The sequence below is a fragment of the Periophthalmus magnuspinnatus genome, chromosome 17, assembly GCF_009829125.3.
Source record: "Periophthalmus magnuspinnatus isolate fPerMag1 chromosome 17, fPerMag1.2.pri, whole genome shotgun sequence".
Taxonomy (NCBI): domain Eukaryota; kingdom Metazoa; phylum Chordata; class Actinopteri; order Gobiiformes; family Gobiidae; genus Periophthalmus; species Periophthalmus magnuspinnatus.
Genome location: NC_047142.1, coordinates 4,529,556 through 4,548,356, shown reverse-complemented (window position 1 = coordinate 4,548,356; position 18,801 = coordinate 4,529,556). Strand labels below are relative to the sequence as shown.

At 41.6% G+C, this 18,801-nt stretch overlaps 1 protein-coding gene across 1 annotated transcript in view; it reads right to left on the bottom strand.

Moving 5' to 3' along the window:
- Positions 1 to 1,691: 1,691 nt before the first annotated feature.
- The window catches only part of clcn2a (chloride channel, voltage-sensitive 2a), a 58,520-nt gene continuing 41,410 nt past the window's right edge, over positions 1,692 to 18,801 (bottom strand). Inside the window, exons 9-25 of the mRNA XM_055228565.1 lie at positions 17,160 to 17,285; positions 15,425 to 15,509; positions 15,061 to 15,162; positions 13,445 to 13,529; positions 11,531 to 11,686; positions 10,956 to 11,025; positions 10,765 to 10,875; positions 10,467 to 10,680; positions 9,255 to 9,388; positions 5,817 to 6,064; positions 5,384 to 5,495; positions 4,921 to 4,967; positions 3,281 to 3,346; positions 2,941 to 2,976; positions 2,754 to 2,858; positions 2,487 to 2,573; positions 1,692 to 2,402 (exon numbers count right to left, since the gene is read on the bottom strand). Coding sequence (XP_055084540.1) covers positions 1,899 to 2,402; positions 2,487 to 2,573; positions 2,754 to 2,858; positions 2,941 to 2,976; positions 3,281 to 3,346; positions 4,921 to 4,967; positions 5,384 to 5,495; positions 5,817 to 6,064; positions 9,255 to 9,388; positions 10,467 to 10,680; positions 10,765 to 10,875; positions 10,956 to 11,025; positions 11,531 to 11,686; positions 13,445 to 13,529; positions 15,061 to 15,162; positions 15,425 to 15,509; positions 17,160 to 17,285 — 2,288 coding nt within the window. The 3' untranslated portion in view covers positions 1,692 to 1,898. The remainder of the gene's footprint in view (positions 2,403 to 2,486; positions 2,574 to 2,753; positions 2,859 to 2,940; positions 2,977 to 3,280; positions 3,347 to 4,920; positions 4,968 to 5,383; positions 5,496 to 5,816; positions 6,065 to 9,254; positions 9,389 to 10,466; positions 10,681 to 10,764; positions 10,876 to 10,955; positions 11,026 to 11,530; positions 11,687 to 13,444; positions 13,530 to 15,060; positions 15,163 to 15,424; positions 15,510 to 17,159; positions 17,286 to 18,801) is intronic.

The following is an 18,801-nucleotide window of genomic DNA, read 5'->3' as shown; positions in this document are numbered from 1 at the left end:
TCCCTCCTTTACCTTAACTATTCATAAAAAAATAAATAAAAAAAGACCTTATCATGGAGGACGCATCTTGCCAAAATAATGCGACGGCCAAAGCAGTATCTACCTTTTTATATCCCTCATTCTGAATATGAACATGTTTTAACTGTTAAGCTCATTCTTCCCTTCCCTTGATCTTTGATTCCTTGCTCCCTTCTTTCCTTCCTTCCTCGTCTCCTCCTCTCTCTTCCTCCCCTCCTTCCCTCACGTCCCTCGCTGCTGTGAACAGTATCCGTCGGAGAGTTCGATTGAATGTAAAGTTGTCGTTTTCGCTGAGTTTTTGTACAGTTCTGTGAGGTCACGTGTTCGATTGTTTAGTTTTTTATTATTTTGAGTATTTTGTAGTGTTGTTTTCTGAATCATGCCGTGTCGTGTGGGATATGTTTGATACTGAATGTCTGAAAATGAATAGTAAATAAAATAGATATACATTTTGGTATTAAGACATCATTTGTGTGTTTTTTTTGTTTTTTTTTTTTTGATTCAATTTAATCATTCACTCATGTACAAAACAATTTATGTTCTCTGAAAAATAACAGTGGCTGCTTGATTTCAAATGCATAATTCTCCTGTACAAGCATGTCGTTATATTATGTACAAAGCAGTTCAGTGCCATATAAAGGGAGATACTACAGACTTATTGCTTAACTAGATACGCTGTAAAAAGCTCTCGCCTCCTTTTACTTGTATGGCCGACCACTACTTTACATTCTCAATGCAAAAGACGCAAATAAAGGAATGCACAAATATACAAAAAGCCCTGATTGGTGCAAATTAAAACATGATTTAAAATATTTGTACAATTGACAGTTACATCCATTTGAAACCTGATGACATGTCTCACACACGCAGACCCACAGACCCCCCACAGACTCGGACTGTGCTAATGACGCCCCCTTCACGAGGCCAGGCTGGTTATGTCATAAAGATGCATAACTTTAAATATATCTACAGGGTGCACAAGGTACGTGTGGTGCACTGATGCAAGTGTGCTCTGTACATGAGCCGCAAAATATCAGCTCTGTTCTGTTCCTTTAACATGCTAGAAACATTTCACACAGTTTACGCTATAGAGGCAGTTTATTCCGTTTGAATACTGGCTTCCCTCGTTTACAGTAGTGGTAATTACAGTGTGCTTTAACTTGAAACTTATGTGTTAATAAGAGCTGCCTGTTTGTGTTGTGGAACTTTGGGGGTGGACATACGACATGTACAACAGAATATGTCCTAGTGCTGCACTCAAAGACAGTTATAATGTCATATTTAAACAAACAAACTAACAAAAATATCCCTTTTGCATATCAGGCTTATAATATTGTATAAAAATGCCAGCCTTATTCATAGGTAGTATTTATCTCTGATTTCTGTGCTCCGTAATAGAAAAAAATTACTTTATTAATGTGCTCTATATATTAGAACTATTCATTGCAATTAGATTCATTTGTATTACTCTCCGGCAAAATATTAGACTTTATATTTATTTGGCATAAGCGTAAATATGACACAGAGGAGTCCAGATCCATGGCACACACACACACAATCACACACTCACACACACTCTCAAACATTTAGCCAGTTTTGTTATTAATTTTGATTAATTTTTTAGGAGAAATGCACTTCAGAGTTTTGTCAGATCATAATGGGATAATGGCAGTGTTAACAAAAAACTCCCAAAGCAACTATGGGTTACCTAGTTTGATAAAAGTGTCCTAAACGATTCCTCTGGCATGAGATCCGTTAGATTCATAAAAAGTATTAGTTGGATGTAGTCTCACATTTGTCATTCACACCTCAAGTTATGATGCTATAAATACATATAGCCAGGCTGGACTTGTAACACTTGAGACGCACACGTATCCCTGCTAATCTTTCTTATTGGTCGCTATTGTAGGCGGGCTTCGCTCTTCCTCCTGTTCTGATTGGTCCACGTTCTGACCTTGTTCCTGTTGGATTTCGTCTGGCTCTGGCGTCTGACTCGGCGGGTCATAGTCACAAGCCAGTTCTGACTCCTCTGTGTGGGAGGGGCTACAGTCAAAGGTGAATTCTGATTGGTCTTCGGTAAATGAGGGGCTATCCTGGAGAACCAGCTCTTCTCTGATGTCAACAGTTTGGCCTGTAGCAAATTGTAAAGTGCATTGGTCTGAAAAGTTGACGGGAATCTCTTCAAACGGAAGGTTGTCGGTGTCGTCCATTTTGGGTCGATTAAGGTCCCGAGGTAACGAGAGGCCCCTGTGGCGGATGCACAGTTTGTGGAGTTCGGTTACTTCAGAGACACTTGTGGTATTGCCACTGTCCCGGAAACTTGCCAAAGGGGGACGCACTTTGACCCCAGTCACTGTCACCGAGCCCTCAATGGCTTTACGCAACTGCAACAAAAGGAAAAATGTCGTCAAACAATACATTTTTTAATGCCAATTAAGTAAGAACAAAAAAGAGAATATAGAAATTGCCTCTTTGAGAGAAACTACTCCGACCAGACGCCCCATACTGGTCACATAAGCGTGGTCCAGGCCCAGCAGGGAAAAGATGGTGTGAGTCTAGGACAAGGATTCACTTTAAGATTAAATGCAACAATTTGTTTAACTTATAGTCTGTGTTTAATGTACCAGATTGGTATACCTAAAGAGTATATGATTCCCAAAGTTAACTTTATAAAATCATTCATTCCACACTCAATTGTGCGTTTTTCGATACTAAAGTCAAAGTGAGACTGGTACCTTGTGTAGCGAGGTTTGCTCCACCAGTTGGAAGGGAGCAGGGTCAATCTTGCAGTTCTTGAAATCTACAGCTTGGTCGAGCTGCTGCTCCTCCCACACTGAAATCTGAAGTCAGACAAGTGACAAGTCGTATTGAGCACAAAATTACCAACAGTATTTCATTTCATAATGTCAGTGCAGGCCTAACCTCTGTTGGGCTCATGTGGTCTTCCACCTCAGACTCCTGAAAAACAAACTTGTGTTTTGAAGGTAGTAGGAGTATACTGCTAAAACTTTGGGGCCTGAGTGTAAAGTTCACATGTAATAGTCTAGAGAGCAGAATCAGACGCTAACATCCTGTCACATTCAGATCCTGGACCATTAGACCTCTGCCACACAAACATGAATGGGACTGCTCTCACGTCCTTTCACTCACTGCAGAACCATAATGCTCTGGGTGTTGCACCACAAATGTTATGGTTCTGCCCTCACTGTGTCGCAATGCAACAGTTACTAGGCAACAGTCTCTAGGCGGCAGACAGTCTTACCGCCATGGAGATCCTCATGCGTTTGGGCCTGGCCTTTCTGTGTTCAGGAGGAGCCGGCCCAGGGCTCTTCCAGGTGCAGAGAGGAGGCATCAACACAACATGACCACAGCGTCAGTCAGAGGGACACTTTACCCACAACATGGCACACTGCAACATTGGATCAAGCCCACTTCTCCAGAGGAGTTGCACCAAGTGAGCACAATGTTGCTGATAGCCTATAATTACTTCAGCACAGAAGAAGATGAACGCACCAGACTCTTGACGTTACACAACACTATGAGGAAAATATGTGAGGAAATGAGACATTATGAAGACCACAAAGCTCTGAGGTCTCCAAGAGTCGCACCTTAACGCTGTCCCTTAATGTGTTATGCTCCAGGTGTGTTTATATTGTCTTAGATTCATTTTGGGAGCAGCGTTAGGCCTGCACACTGACATGATGACGACGGTGACTGAAGCTGAACATCGTCACATGCTTTTACCCGCACAGCTGTTCACACAGAGCTTCATTAACGTCTGTAACTATGAACTGTAACTGTGTAATGTCATTAACTCGTGTTTTTCTGCTGAGAAAAGTCTAAATATTTGATGATCATTTAAAAAATCCTGAAATCTGCTCCACAGCTGTAAATGTAAAATGTCTGGTGTGAATGAACAGCTTCAGTTTCAAAGTGCTGCAGCATGCTCCATTATACACACACACGCGCAGACACACACACACACGCAGACACAAACACACACACCCCGACACACACGCAGACACACACACACGCGCGCAGACATGCACACATGCACACATGCTCCCTCAGTCACACACACACACTCCCTCCCGCACACACACACAAAGACACCCCTGCATACTCCCTTAGACACACACACACACCCCCACACACACTCCCTCTCTCACACACACTCCCTCACACACACACTCCCTCACACACACACGCTCCCTCACACACACACACACTCTCACACGCACGCTCCCTCACACACACAAACTCTTACACACACGCTCCCTCACGCACACACACTCCCTCTCTCACACATACACACATACTCCCACACACATACACTCCCTCTCTCACGCACACTCCCTCTCTCACGCACACACACACACACTCCCTCTCTCATGCATGCTCCCTCACACACACACTCCCTCTCTCATGCATGCTCCCTCACACACACACTCCCTCTCTCACACACGCTCCCTCACACACACACGCTCACACACTGCGGCGATTACACATAATGATAATAATGATATTCTGAACACCTGTGCTCACAGAATGCTGTCACGCCGCAGTCATGTGCACAGGCTTTTTCAGATCATCTTTGTTTACACTTGAGCTCCACACACAAGTGTAATTATGTGTAGAATGTCAAACAAGCTACTCAGGGTCATTTTATAAACTGAAGAAAAAAAAAAAAAGGCTTCTGTAAAACCATTACACAGCCCCAGTGTCAGCTCATTAAACAAAGCCTGAAAGTAGTGCATTACCCTCAAGTATTTTTTAGTTTACTTTGTTACTCAGCATCAGCATTTTTATTTTTTATTTTATTTTTTTATTCAACAGAGGGAGTCCACTACTTCCACCCTCTCGTCACATCTCCTCACACATGGTACGTGCTCGTGTGCTCACCTCCAGCAGCTCCTTGTCCTGGTCCGTGCACGAGAGCGTCTGCGAGCCTGAAAAGCAGCATTATGTGTGCGCTGTTACAAACATCAACCGCAGTACGTGTTATGTAAAGGCTTGTTTGTGTATCACCGTGATATCACATTCGAGACGCCAACAGCAATTTGATTATTCCAGATTTCATAAACATTACTGAGCTGTGTCCGCGGAAACGAGGTGGACGTGTTCAAATAATAAATAGAATGAAATAGAAACGTATTTTAAATGACAAAAACAAACAAAACCAGGGCCAAGTTGTTGTTATATGTTACGTCGAGACCATTATCCAATCAGAGAGAAGAATAAGCGTCACATTTGGGTTGCGGTATCAATGCTATGCTGCTGTTTTGAACCTAAAAGAACCGACTCTGATCTGACAAACGTAGTGGGGGTTACACGCAGTTCCTTTTTACACCCAGAGGATACATACTATTTGGAGTCTCCGTGTCGCTGATGGCTGATACGGTTTTCAGGGCAGATTTGAGAGGAAGTTGCAAGTTGGACACCGCCGGGCTGAAGGAAGACGTCTCCTCTGTAGAGATCTATGTGGAAAATATATTAAGAGACGGGCCGGACACGGGTAAACACATGCAGAGACGTACAGGACATGCACGGGACAGCACAGGTAAGGGCACAGACGACACAAACACCAAACATGTAACTATTCGATATTCACACGTAAGCAGAAGGTGATAAACTCCTCCTCCTCATCATCATCATCACACAAACACAAAAAGTATTTATTACACCACTTACCCCGTCTGCCCATTATCCCCCTCTGTGCCTTTACCTACTGCTACATGCCAGCCCCATGCTCCACCTGCAGCCGCCCGCCCTCACCCCCGTCCCCGGTCGCCTCACACCTCTTGCGTGCTCACCAAAAAGCGAACCGTTTGGCGAGCGTTGGTGCGAGGAGTGGCGTTGATGACGTGCGTCTGGCCGCAGGGGGAGCTGGCGCTGCTGTCCGAGGTCAGGCTGGGGAGAGGGTCCTGGGTGCCGTTGTCTTGCGCCATCTGCCGGAGGTACTCGAGTCTGCGCTGGCGGCCCAACTGCAGCGTGAGCAGAGACTGTAGCTGGAGTCGCTCGATGGAACCCAGCAGGATCATGGACTCTGGAAGACCCAAAGGTAAATCAGGACTTTTATGATGTGTAAAGCAAGTAAGTTTGTGCTTTTAATAGTAGTAGTAACAGCGAAAGTCTTCAGGATTCACACTAAAATCCTTGTTATGAACTGATTCTTTGCAGTCACATCATGCTGGGGGCGTTATGCATGTAAGTATATGGTGGAAATTTCAGCAGTTACGATGTTGATGTAATGTTCACACTAGCAAACACTGTCGAAAAAGTTTTAATATCATCAAAAAGCTCAAGAAAAAAATACAAAACGGATTCAAACAACTCATTTTCAGGAATCTGTGATGTAAATATGAAAGTTTTCGTCCTGTTTAGGTGTTTAAAGTTAAACAGAAAAGGTGGAAGTGACTAACTAGCCAGCTTATGACTGTAATTTTACGTTTACGAGAGACTTGTTTAACAAAGTAGAGCCTCCGGTTACTTCACAACCTCAAGAAATATTACGCTGCATCGTATTGATATTTTTGGTTCTCTTTAGGTCCCACTTCTCCGCATTTTTGTTTCTGTTATCCTTCATCACTTTCAACCCTTTCACCTCTTTTTTATTCCCTCTATCTTTCGGGTATAAAGGGGTGATGGGAGATGGGCCCGGGAGCCTCTTCAAAAGCCCCAAAGCTTTACACCATGAACTCTGCGCATGATCCTGAGCTTATCTTCTCACAATACAGTACATACAAGTTATTTTTACTTTATTTCCTGAAGTTATGGTCCTTGCAAGTGAGATTTTGGTTAATATTTTATAATAACTAGGCTTAATCCATAACAAATCAAGTTTTCTCAGGGTTAGTAACACTTACCCAAACCCTTCAGTAGTTACTAAGCCTGAATCGTCCTTAATAAATAATTTCTTCATTGTTAATTAATCTTTTTCATGCTTCATTAAAGGTCCTATATGACACAAAATTGACTCTTGTAACTTTAAGCCATGATGTAAAGCTGTTCCCTCCTCAAAAACAGACCTACGTTTTACCTTTTGTTTAGTAGAGACTGGAAATTCAACGGCTGAAATTATCTAAATGATTCTAGATAAGGTGTGTGGAGTTTTAAAAACATAGTGGAGCACTTCCTGTATTGCCACACGATGACATCACAAGGTGGAACAGAGTGTTTTCTGTTTGAGAGAAGAGCTCAGCCTAAATATGCAGCGTTTGAGAGTTAACAGTGGTCTGACAAACACCAATATCTGATAATAACCTGATTTTTGGACATTTAACCTTTGACTTATATGTAAACTGTCACATGTCAAAAAGTGAGAAAGAAAGAAATGAGATGATTTGAGTTTTTACAAGTGATTTAAATGATCTTATAACTTCAAAAATCTGGTATTAATCTGATTTTGAATGCTCATGTAACCCCCCGGTGATGACTGGACCCTAGATGCTCCATTTTATGCCCTGACCCTGTTCTGTGGACCCAGATCCTCCCGTTCTCTCAGTGGGTTGGATGACCCCTGCCCCATCCTGAATGAGCCCCCTCTGTCCCTTAGTCTTAAATGGACTCTGGCTGGACATAATTGAACTATATGTGTAAATGTGTTAGTCCTGAACACATCTGCAGCCTGTCCAACCTGGTGTAGTCCTGGTTCAGCCCTGGTTTAGTCCAAGTTCAGTCTTGGGCTAGTCTCGGTTTAGGCCTGATTCAGTCCCTGTTCAGTCCTGGTTTAGTCCTGGTTTAGTCCTAGTTTAGTCCTGGTTTAGTCCCATTTCGCTCCTGGTTTAGTCCTGGTTTAGTCCTGGTTTAGTCCTGGTTTAGTCCTGGTTTAGTCCCAGTTTAGTCCCAGTTTAGCCCTGGATTAGTCCTGGATTAGTCCTGGATTAGTCCTGGATTAGTCCTGGTTTAGTTCTGGTTTAGTCCCGGTTTAGTCCCGGTTTAGTCCCGGTTTAGTCCCGGTTTAGTCCCGGTTTAGCCCTGGATTAGTCCTGGATTAGTCCTGGATCAGTCCTGGTTTAGTCCTGGTTTAGTCCTGGTTTAGCCCTGGATTAGTCCTGGTTTAGTCCTAGTTTAGTCCTGGATTAGTCCTGGATTAGTTCTGGATTAGTCCTGGATTAGTCCTGGTTTAGTCCTGTTTAGTCCTGGTTTAGTCCTGGTTTAGTCCTGGTTTAGCCCTGGTTTAGTCCTGGTTTAGTCCTGTTTAGTCCTGGTTTAGTCCTGGATTAGTCCTGGTTTAGTCCTGGTTTAGTCCTGGATTAGTCCTGGTTTAGTCTTGGTTTAGTCCTGGTTTAGTCCTGGTTTAGTCCTGGTTTAGTCCTGGTTTAGTCCTGGTTTAGCCCTGGATTAGCCCTGGATTAGTCCTGGTTTAGTCCTGGTTTAGTCCTGGTTTAGTCCTGGATTAGTTCTGGATTAGTCCTGGATTAGTCCTGATTTAGTCCTGTTTAGTCCTGGTTTAGTCCTGGATTAGTCCTGGTTTAGTCCTGGATTAGTCCTGGTTTAGTCCTGGATTAGTCCTGGTTTAGTCCTGGATTAGTCCTGGTTTAGTCCTGGATTAGTCCTGGTTTAGTCTTGGTTTAGTCCTGGTTTAGTCCTGGTTTAGTCCTGGTTTAGTCCTGGATTAGTCCTGGTTTAGTCCTGGTTCAGTCCTGGTTTAGTCCTGGTTCAGTCCTGGTTCAGTCCTGGATTAGTCCTGGATTAGTCCTGGTTTAGTCCTGGTTTAGTCCTGGTGTAGTCCTGGTTTAGTCCTGGTTTAGTCCTGGTTCAGTCCTGGTTCAGTCCATGGGAGTGGATTTCTCCTTCACTCTGGTTCTCCTTGTGGTTTCTCTTTTCCCTCTGTGTTTTGTGAGTTTTTTGAGTTGTTCCTGCAGGAGGAGGGTCTGAGGACAGGGGGCGCTCTGGGACAGTTTTCCATTTGCTCGTTTTCTATGAATGTTGATTAATCCGTCTGTTATTGTGTGTTTCACTGTTGGATTTTCTAACTTTCTTTTTCTTAAATCAATGATCCCGTTAAGCCCTAAGAGGCGAACTGCTGTTGTGATTTTGGGCTTTACAAAAACAAATTGGATTGTTATGTTATCAACCCACTTTTACAGACAATACTATAAGATTTCTTACATTTTGTCTGATCTCGTAATTTCCATTGGAAGATAATGCACCATTTTGAAACAGAGGTAGTGATTCTAATTGTGTCTTATTATATCCACATCCCAAAACATGTTCACATTGTGCATTTTTACCTCTGGACTCGACCAAGGCCAGAGTTTTGAGCTGTCCCGTCTGCAGCATCTCCTGTAAGTCTCGATAGGTCGAGCTGAGTGTGATGTAACGCACGTCTCTAACCATGATGTCCTCCACTCGGATATTGTATTTCCTATAAAGTTAAACGTTGACAACAGAAACAAGTCACCACATCACTGAGTGCATTAACCTCGCTAGTTATAATCAGATAATTTGAGTACTCCTAATACTCAACAGAGAATCACAATACAACCACTCAGAACATAAATAATGATCATAAAATTAACACCAAAAGAAAAAAGCGCAGAGCAAAAACCTTTCAGTCGTATGCGCAACTAAACAGGGCTGTTTGGAGTCTGGATTTAAACATTGTCAAAGTCGAGGTCTGTCTCACATCTTCAGCAAGAATGTTCCAGGTTTTAGCTGCAGAAAACTAAAATGTTGATTCCCATGTTTAGTCTTGGTTTAGCCCTGGTTTAGTCCTGGTTTAGTCCCAGTTCAGTCCTGGTTTAGTCCTGGTTTACTCAGATTTGGTCCTGGTTTAGTCCCAATTTAGTCCCGGTTTTAGTTCAGGTTTAGTCCCAGTTCAGTCCCGCTTTAGTCCCGCTTTAGTCCTGATTTAGTCTTGGTTTTAGTCTCAGTTTAATCCCGGTTTAGGCCTGGTTTAGTCCTAGTTTAGTCTTGGTTTAGTCCTGTTTCAGACCTGGTTTAGCCCTGGTTTAGTCCTGTTTCAGACCTGGTTTACTCCTGGTTTAGTCCTGGTTTAGTCCTGTTTCAGTCCTGGTTCAGTCCTGGTTTAGTCCTCAGAGTGTGAGATGGCTCATGTGGCTCATGTGGGAGATGTTCTTTTAGAGTTTAGTTTGATTTTGAAATAACTTTTCCATCTTAAACATTCTCATATTTATGACATTAGATTTTTTATGACGGTCCCTCTGATATGTCACATCACAAGGTTTTTATTCTGCACTTTTTTCTTTTAATGTTAATTTTATGATGATTATTTATGTTTTGATTTGTTGTATTGTGATTTTAATGTCTTTCTTATTCTGTAACCCGCTTTGAATTACTTTATTTGTTTAGCACATTTCATGCACAAACTTCCCACGCTTTACCTTGCCACATTTTGCAGTTTGCATCTGATTTAACTAAAGGCTGAATACTCTATGTTCACCTGCTCTCCAAAGTCTGATTATAACCTCTGACAGACTTACTCATGGTGTCCCATTCCCAGCTCGGGGAGGTAGGGGAGTTTCTTTATACGAATGATTGAATCATAGAGTGAAGGCTGCAGGGCTTGAGCTACAGCGTTGGCCAGAATGACAGCGATCATGACCGGCAGGATGTGCGAAATCTGACCGGTGAGTTCAAACACAATCACAGCGGTGGAAACGGTGTGCGTGACGGCTCCGGACAAGGCCGCTGCACCTGAACACAACACCGGCCAAAGAAAAGCTACTCCTCATGTCCATCTTTAGTTTATTTACAGCATTATTTATTGTCACATCATACCGACAACGGCGTATCCTCCTGGAACGATGGGGTACACGGTGCCGTCGGCGTGGATACCGTCAGGAAACGCGGACGCCATTATCTCGCCGACAAGCCGGCCAAATGCTGCACCTGTCAATCAAACGAACACGAGCACACACAGCCCGAGATGACGCAGTGGTCCTTTAACAAAAACAAGACATTTTTCTCACCTATTAAAAAAACTGGCATGAAGGCTCCACAAGGGACCGGCATCGTGGTGGCGACGGCGGACATCCAAAACTGTAAAAAACAAAAAAAATCTATGCGTTTAAGACATTCTAATGATTATACGTGTGATTTTGTTTAGCTTTTTTTAACAGGGACCATACGCAAACACATTAATCTCATAAAAGAAGAGATACTTTACTTTAACACATGTGTCAAACTCAAGGCCTGGGGGCCAAATGCAGCCCGCCGTGTCATTTTATGTGGCCCGCGACAAGGTAAATTTAAATGTATGACTGTCTTAAAATGTCAGTTTATCAGGAGTTATGCAGTTACACAGACATATTTTTTTATATCTTTGCAAATTTGAGACAAACCATTTTGCTGATGTGGCCCTTGGTGAAATTGAGTTTGACACTTCCGCTTTACACCATCTGCAGGTTACAAACATTTAAAATACATCTAAACACATCCATTTTTACAATCAAACCGTGCGTTCTCCCATTCTTTCATTTAAAAACATCATCCTCCACATTTCCGCATCATAGATATCATTAAAATAAAGCTCATTTGCACATACTTTCATGACGATGAAGAGGATGAGTGTGATGAAGACGCTGACTTGGGGGTGTTTCCAGGCGTGGTGGTGGCTGTTGTAGTTGAACTCCTCCGCCACGCCCTGTCGGCACCACGTCCGATTGTCAAACAGAGCCACCAGGGACTCGTGCTGCGTCAGCTGTGAGCGTACGACAAAGGACTTTAATGAGCACAATACTGTACGGCGACAACACAATCAAGCTCGCGTCGGGACAACGTGTCTCCGTGAATATTGGATTATCTCAGCTGTGCTTCAAGTAATTATCTGAACAGAATGTATTGTCTTAAATAAACTAAACAAACTAAAACTGGATAAAATGAGGCTGTATAAAATAAATCAGGTTAGAGTCACGTTAAAGTACGTCACGTTCCAGCGTCGGCCATTCATTCAAAAGACATTCAGAGGAGTCGAAAATTTTATTAAAACAAACATTTTCAAATTTATTTTCATTTTAAAATAATATTGCATTTTTTTGTTGTTGTTGTAATATATATTTTTACTCATAATTAACAAAAACGTGGCAGCATTTACCTTATTTCATATTCAGACACTCGTTATAAATATTTAGTTATGTAAAAGTGACTGACAAACATTATCAACATTATAAACCTACATATATGCATCGACATCCTTATCTGGGGCGTTTTATGAGATTAAAGCCTCATTTTGTACAAAAAAAGTCACTGACACTTTTAAATCTTCAGTAGCTCCTATAATTCTTAAGTTAAACTCACCAAATTTTAGCAGTAGATAAACTGAACCTTCTGAGATTTTTGGCGATATATACGGTTATAATTGTTCAGTTACACTTGAACTTATCACGACTTAAACTAGAGGAAGTAAAAACGACCTAAAATAATGTTTAAGTGTCCACCATTTTGGGTTTGGCCTTGAACAGCCCGATCCAACACACTTTACAGAACATTTGAAAGCATTTCCAGGCTCATTTGATCCTCGATATTACGTTTTAAGTCGTTTATTAAGTCGTCTGAGGTTTATTCACAAACACCTTTTCTTTAAGATCGCCCCACAGGAAGAAATCAGGACTAGTCAGGTCTGTGGAGATCACATACTGCCCCCTGTCTTTGAAAAACACTTATTATTCCTTTAATGGCGTTTACGCTCGGGGCATCTCTGGTGTTAAAATGTCGAATTTGACCCATGTGACTCAAAGTACCACTGTACAATAAGGGTTCGTTCCTCGGTGCTGTATTTGCTCAGATTAATGTGGGAAGGGTCGTTCTAAATGCTCTGAAAAAATAAAAGAAAACTATTTAGAAGCAAAAGAGTTATGATTTTTTTTTTTGCAACTGTCAGTGACTTTTGGACCACTCTGTATAATGCATTTTCTTGCCACTTCTTTGACGACTCCGTTCAGCCAGATCGAGCACAAAATACAAACGGAATAAAACATTTAACCCATAATTTAAAGTTGTTTATATACCTGACAGTTAATTTCCAACAAATAAATAAGTGATGAATAAGTAGAGAGTAAAAACTTCCCAGAGTCGTGTTTTCAAACTGTCAAAAATGTTTGATTTATGATCGCTTGTGCTGTGCTTTTGCATTTCTAAAGGACTGCAGGAAAGTCGAGTTATGGAACAGCCACAGAGTTCGGTGCAGAGTATTTATTTCTGTCAGTCTCTGGGTTCTGCAGCAGCCTGTGTATAATTGTTTTTAGAAATTTTCATGCATTACCACCCATCCTGGCTCATTGTTATGCAGCTGCGGGCAACACCAAAAAGTGTGTAAATCTACTTATAAATCTCCGGTCTGATCATTAGCCTTGGCAGTTTGCATCAGTGGATCAGAGGAGTAAGAGATTATGTCTAACCCGAGGCCCGCGCACTTCACACACAACTGTCAGCTTTCATTTGTTTCGAGCGTCGGTCTCACCTGCCCCGCCATGAACTGTCCCAGGCCCGGGGGGAACGTCAGCGTGGACACCAGCAGAGTGACCAGCGCCGGATACAGCAGGCGCCTGACAGGAAGAGAGGGACTGCAGCCGTGTTAGCCGGGCGACGTCAAAGCCAACGGGCAAACTTCAAAATGCGAGGTCTAAATATACACTCTGCGATGTGATCAACTGACCTACTTCAACCACACAAACCCACAACCAGGACTTTGTAATGTAGGACATCACGTTAAAACACACAAGGTGAAGAAGAACAATTATAATACAGCTCTGTTTTCTCTCTAAAATGTCCTGGATTTTAGTAACAGCGAGCCAGTTTCCAAGCATATAGAGATGGTCATTTAAAAACTTGCACTGAAAACAAGTGACAAGTGCCGTTTTTATGTGAACAAACGTTTCATTTCGTGTCAAACGTTTCATTTTGTAACCTAAATCTGTCTTTTCTTCAGTAAATGTCTTGCCCGTGTTTTCTGATCTATTCTAATGTTGTTTCCTCGTCACAAACAGACCTGGAGTTGTGGTTTTTTTTTGTTTCATTCACACATGTTTAACACACAAATCCTGCATATTTAGGCTGAAAACACTCTGTTCCACCTTGTGATGTCATCGTGTGGTGATACAGGAAGTGCTCCACTGTGTTTTTAAACTCCACACACCTTCACTAGAGTCATTTGGATCATTTCAGTCCTCGATTTGCCGATATTTAATGAACTAAAGGTAAAAAGGAGCTGTCGATTTGAAAATTATCACTTTATAATATCATGTTTCTGAGGAGGTAACAACAGTATAACACGGCTAAACGCTCAAGAGTAAATTTAGTGTAATATAGGACCATTAAAGGTGCACTATGTAACTTTTCTGGCGGAGGATTACCACTTAGATCCAACATACATTTAACAGATTTCTAAAGTGTCTGAAAATATCTTGGAAAAGCATTAATTGGGTCTGTTTGTCTCCATGAAAATAGATAAGTTTAAAATAATATGGTGGAACATTCCAGACAAAGCGATAACATCTCTTTGGAAACTGGCAGAAAAGTTACAGGATGCACCTTTAAAAGTCCTATATTACACAAAACTGACTCTGAGTCGTGTTCTAATGCTGTTTCCTCCTCAAAAACAGACCTGGAGTTGTGTTTTGTTTCATTCACACGTGTTTGACTCACACTTTATTATTAGTCTGTACATCTCCAAAGCTCAAAATGCTCTGTTCCACCTTGTGATGTCATCAAGTGGCAGTTTTCAAGTTTAGAGCTTCCCTTTACCTTTAGTTCAGTAGAGATTAGCAATTCAAGGGCTAAAATAATCAAAATGAGTCTAGTGAAGGTGTGTGGAGTTTAAAAACACAGTGGAGCACTTCCTGTATTACCACATGATGACATCACAAGGTGGAACAGAGTGTTTTCTGCAACTCCGGGTCAGTTTTTGATGAGGAAACATAACATAAATCAGAAAATAGCATCATATGGGCTGTCTTTGAACGTTAAAGGTGAGAATATTTGATAAATATGGTAAGAAAAAATGAAAATAACTAAAAAGGTCTAAAAGTAAAGTCACATTTATCGTTCATGCAGTTTTACTAAAGCTCAGATTCTTACTTTCTCAGTAGGAACTTGTTGATCGTCTTCTGTTTCCTCATGCATTCCACTATGAGTCTGTTCAAGTAGACAAACAGCGCTCCGGCGAATCCACACGCGATCCTAAACACACACAAAACATCTTCAAACATCTCAGTGTGAACAAGAAACTACCCACAATCCCCTGAGACAATCCTCCTTTGACACTAACTTGTTTCTTTTTGTTAACATTTCAGCATTTAATAAATACCTGAACCACTGATTTAAATCTCTGCTTCCTGTTTTAATCACCAGACTGAACATTTTTAATTTCATGCACTGCTCTTTGTGACAGTCCAACCGCGTGGATCAAATCTGAGCTCGTGTGAAAACGTGTCACGCTAACCCCAGAATGGCGAACGCTGGCAGCTCCTGCAGATCAAATGGGAAATCCAGACGAAAGCGGGTTTTGAAGAGCGCAGTGATGGTCTCTGAGGACAAGCACAAGATTTCACCTTAGAGAACAGCGCATCATATTTCAACTGTTTCAAATTCCACTGGGCACTCCAAGAACTAAATGAAAAAGAAACACACAAAAATCCGTTATGAATATATATGCCCTCATTTACAAAACTTCACTGCAGCGAAATCTGTGCGTATGTTTGTTGTACGACCATAATGAGGCGCTCTCTTGTACGTACGGCAGGTCTGGAGGTGATGTACCACATGCACTAACCTCAAACAAACCCTAAAATGCACAGGAAGACACTTAACATGTAACCTAATGCCTATATGTTTTTTAGAATCAGTTGAGCCAAAAGTGCAGTTTAGTCATTTTAGTTTGGCCCCACATGTTAAAATGAGCCGCTCTCTGCTGGTTCAGGCGTCTGAGTTTGGACTGTAGAGCATTTGTCCCACGTACCACATGTAGGTCAAGCTACTGTATTGATTTGGAAGTTGAATGAATGAAATAAAATCCATCCATTTTTTTCCTCTTATCCAGGGCCAGGACTCCCAGACTTCCCTCACCCCGGATACGTTCTCCAGCTCCTCCAGTGGGACCCCAAGGCGTTCCCAGGCCAGCCGAGAGACATAGTCCCTCCAGCGTGTCCTGGGTCTTCCCCGGGGCCTGCTCCCGGTGGGACATGCCCGGAACACCTCTCTAGGGAGGCGTCCAGGGGGCATCCGGAGCAAACTCTGAGGGAGCGCCCAGCCACCCGGAGGAAACTCATTTCGATTGTTTTTGTTTTGTTCTGTAATATCACAAAACATCATATTTCTTCATTTTACCACATTCTGCACCTTTATGATGTAAATCCCGGGGGTTTTCAGCATGGATTTATAATCAAACTTGAATATTTTGTGGCGTTTCATTCAAATAAAGCTGGTTTACTGCCCGGAGCTGTCAGGATCAGAGCCGTGTGCACAGGTTCATAAATACCACACTTTCTCTACCATATGCTACACAGAAATATACACCCTCTTCACCGCAGTGTTTGTCGATGAGGCCATTGTGCTTTTCTTCATGCAGATAGATTTTATGTCATACTGTGGAATATTTCAGCCAAACAAACTAGATTTCCATGGAAACAAGCAGGTGGGGGCCCTTCTTTAGGCCAAATAAGTCATGTTTTTCAATGCAATAAATGCAACTAAAATGGAAAAAAGAACATGGTTTTATTTTAGTTTGTTTGGCTAAAAAGTGTCATACTGTGTCTTTGCCTTTAAGTATATTTCAGATAATTAGAATAATCACTTAACCCAATGATTTGACCTGATTTTGGTGTGTGTAAAGTAATAAAATGATTAAAAACACCTGGTGACATGCGCCCGTTAATCAGCGGGTTTGTAGTGCAACTGTTTTATTTAGAAGACAACGTACACAGGATTTGAACCACCAACCTTCAGATAAGTGGACAACTACTCTACCAACTAAGCTACCACCGCCATCTTCTACTACTACAAGTTCACCCTCTTTTCGCAGATGTGAACGATCAGAAATCCCATCACTGTTCACGTGACATTTCAATAATCCGATCTCTCCCGAAGTCAGATCACGATCAGACTGTGGTGCGTGAGCAGATCCGCTGTGTAAAAGCTACAATAATGAAGTTAAATTGTCTGATAAAGGGGAGTTTTACCCTCCTCCTGGTTCCACACGGCCAGCACTCTGAAGATGAAGGCACTGAAGGTGGCAGCGAAGAAGCCCCTCCAGTAGTTTCTCACCGCGAAGAACGTGGACGTCACTTCGATGCTGAACAACACCCCTGCAGCCAAAAAGATGACGAGACAGACGCTTACATGGAAGATTTGTAACTTTTTAAAGAAATCCTACTATTCTGGCCGCCTATTTTTAGTCCTGCTTGAGTGATATTTTTATTGAAGTAACAGTAGTGTGACTTGAGTATAAGTTTTGGTTACTTTTCTGTGAACAAGTGACAAAATCTTTATGTGGACGATATGAAACGGTTTGAACTTTTGTGTTTTCTTTTCTGATTTTTGTGTCTATTCTTTGAAAATACCAGATTTTGAGCATCATTTAATGTGTTGTCCTTCTAATTTTAGTTACTCATTCAATTTTATTCATACAGCACATTTAAAATACGACTTAAGCTGCTCAAAGTGCCTCACACAGAAGTCAACAAACAACAGATACACAGAAAAGGAAGTTACTCTTAAACTTGAGTAGTTTTCCCAAATACTTTTTTCTTGGAGTACTACTTTGTTCTTCTACTTGAGTAATATTATTTGGAAGAAACTCTTGCTGTAGAACAATTTATGGCTTCTGTACCACCTCTGATATTTTAAATCTAATAGACAAGTGAGGGCAGTTTATTTGTACGGCACAATTTGCAAACAAAGTCATTCAAAGTGTTTTACAGAAGCATAAAATTAACATTAAAAGAGGAAAGTGCAGAATAAAAAACCTTTCAGTCAAATTCACAGCTAAACAGAACCATTTGGAGCCTGGATTTAAACATTACAAATAAATAGAGCGATAAACAGCTGTTTCTCAATTTGGTTAATTTAAGTTTAGATATTTTTCATTAATGCCAAAGTAAGGACAAATATGAAACAAAATTATGCACCAAACTAAAAGATATGAGACAATTTAAAGTTTTTTCTTTATGTATTCTTCTTTTGCTGAATTTAACACCTGGCAAAAAATCAAATCAAAAAAGTGACCAATTATGGCACGTTCCATAGACTGTTTATATAAATGGACATGGCAAACGCACCAGAAACCACGTTCCAAACAGGAAGTGATCAACTCTGGCTTCATTTTTACTTTACGATGAAAAACTGTCGCCGCTCTCTCTGTAACTGCTGCAGTCAAGCTCATCATTTTGGTCTTAAATATTCATATTAACCCGCTCTACATGATCCTGCTGTTTTTATTCTGCTATTTTATCTGTGATTTAAGATATGAACATTAATAACAGACAAATCAGGCGCCCTCTTTCCTAAAGGTCACTCCCAGCGTTGCTAAGCGCCCGTTCCTTGCTAAACCATTAGTGTGGGCGGGAAGGGGCGTTACCTTCATCACCCTCGCTCCTGATTGGCTCTTTAGTTGCTATGATACTCTCAGTCAGAATTCCAAATATAGAACACGACCCCAAATCCGCCGCTATAACTCCTAGCCTCGACGAGCTTCATTTGACTTGAGCTGAACGCTGTGGGTGACGTCACACTCACTTAGTCCACGTCTTTATACAGTCTATGCCATGTTCGCAGAAATGTTACAGCAAGGGGTTAATTTATTGCGCTGTAAATATTCTAAAT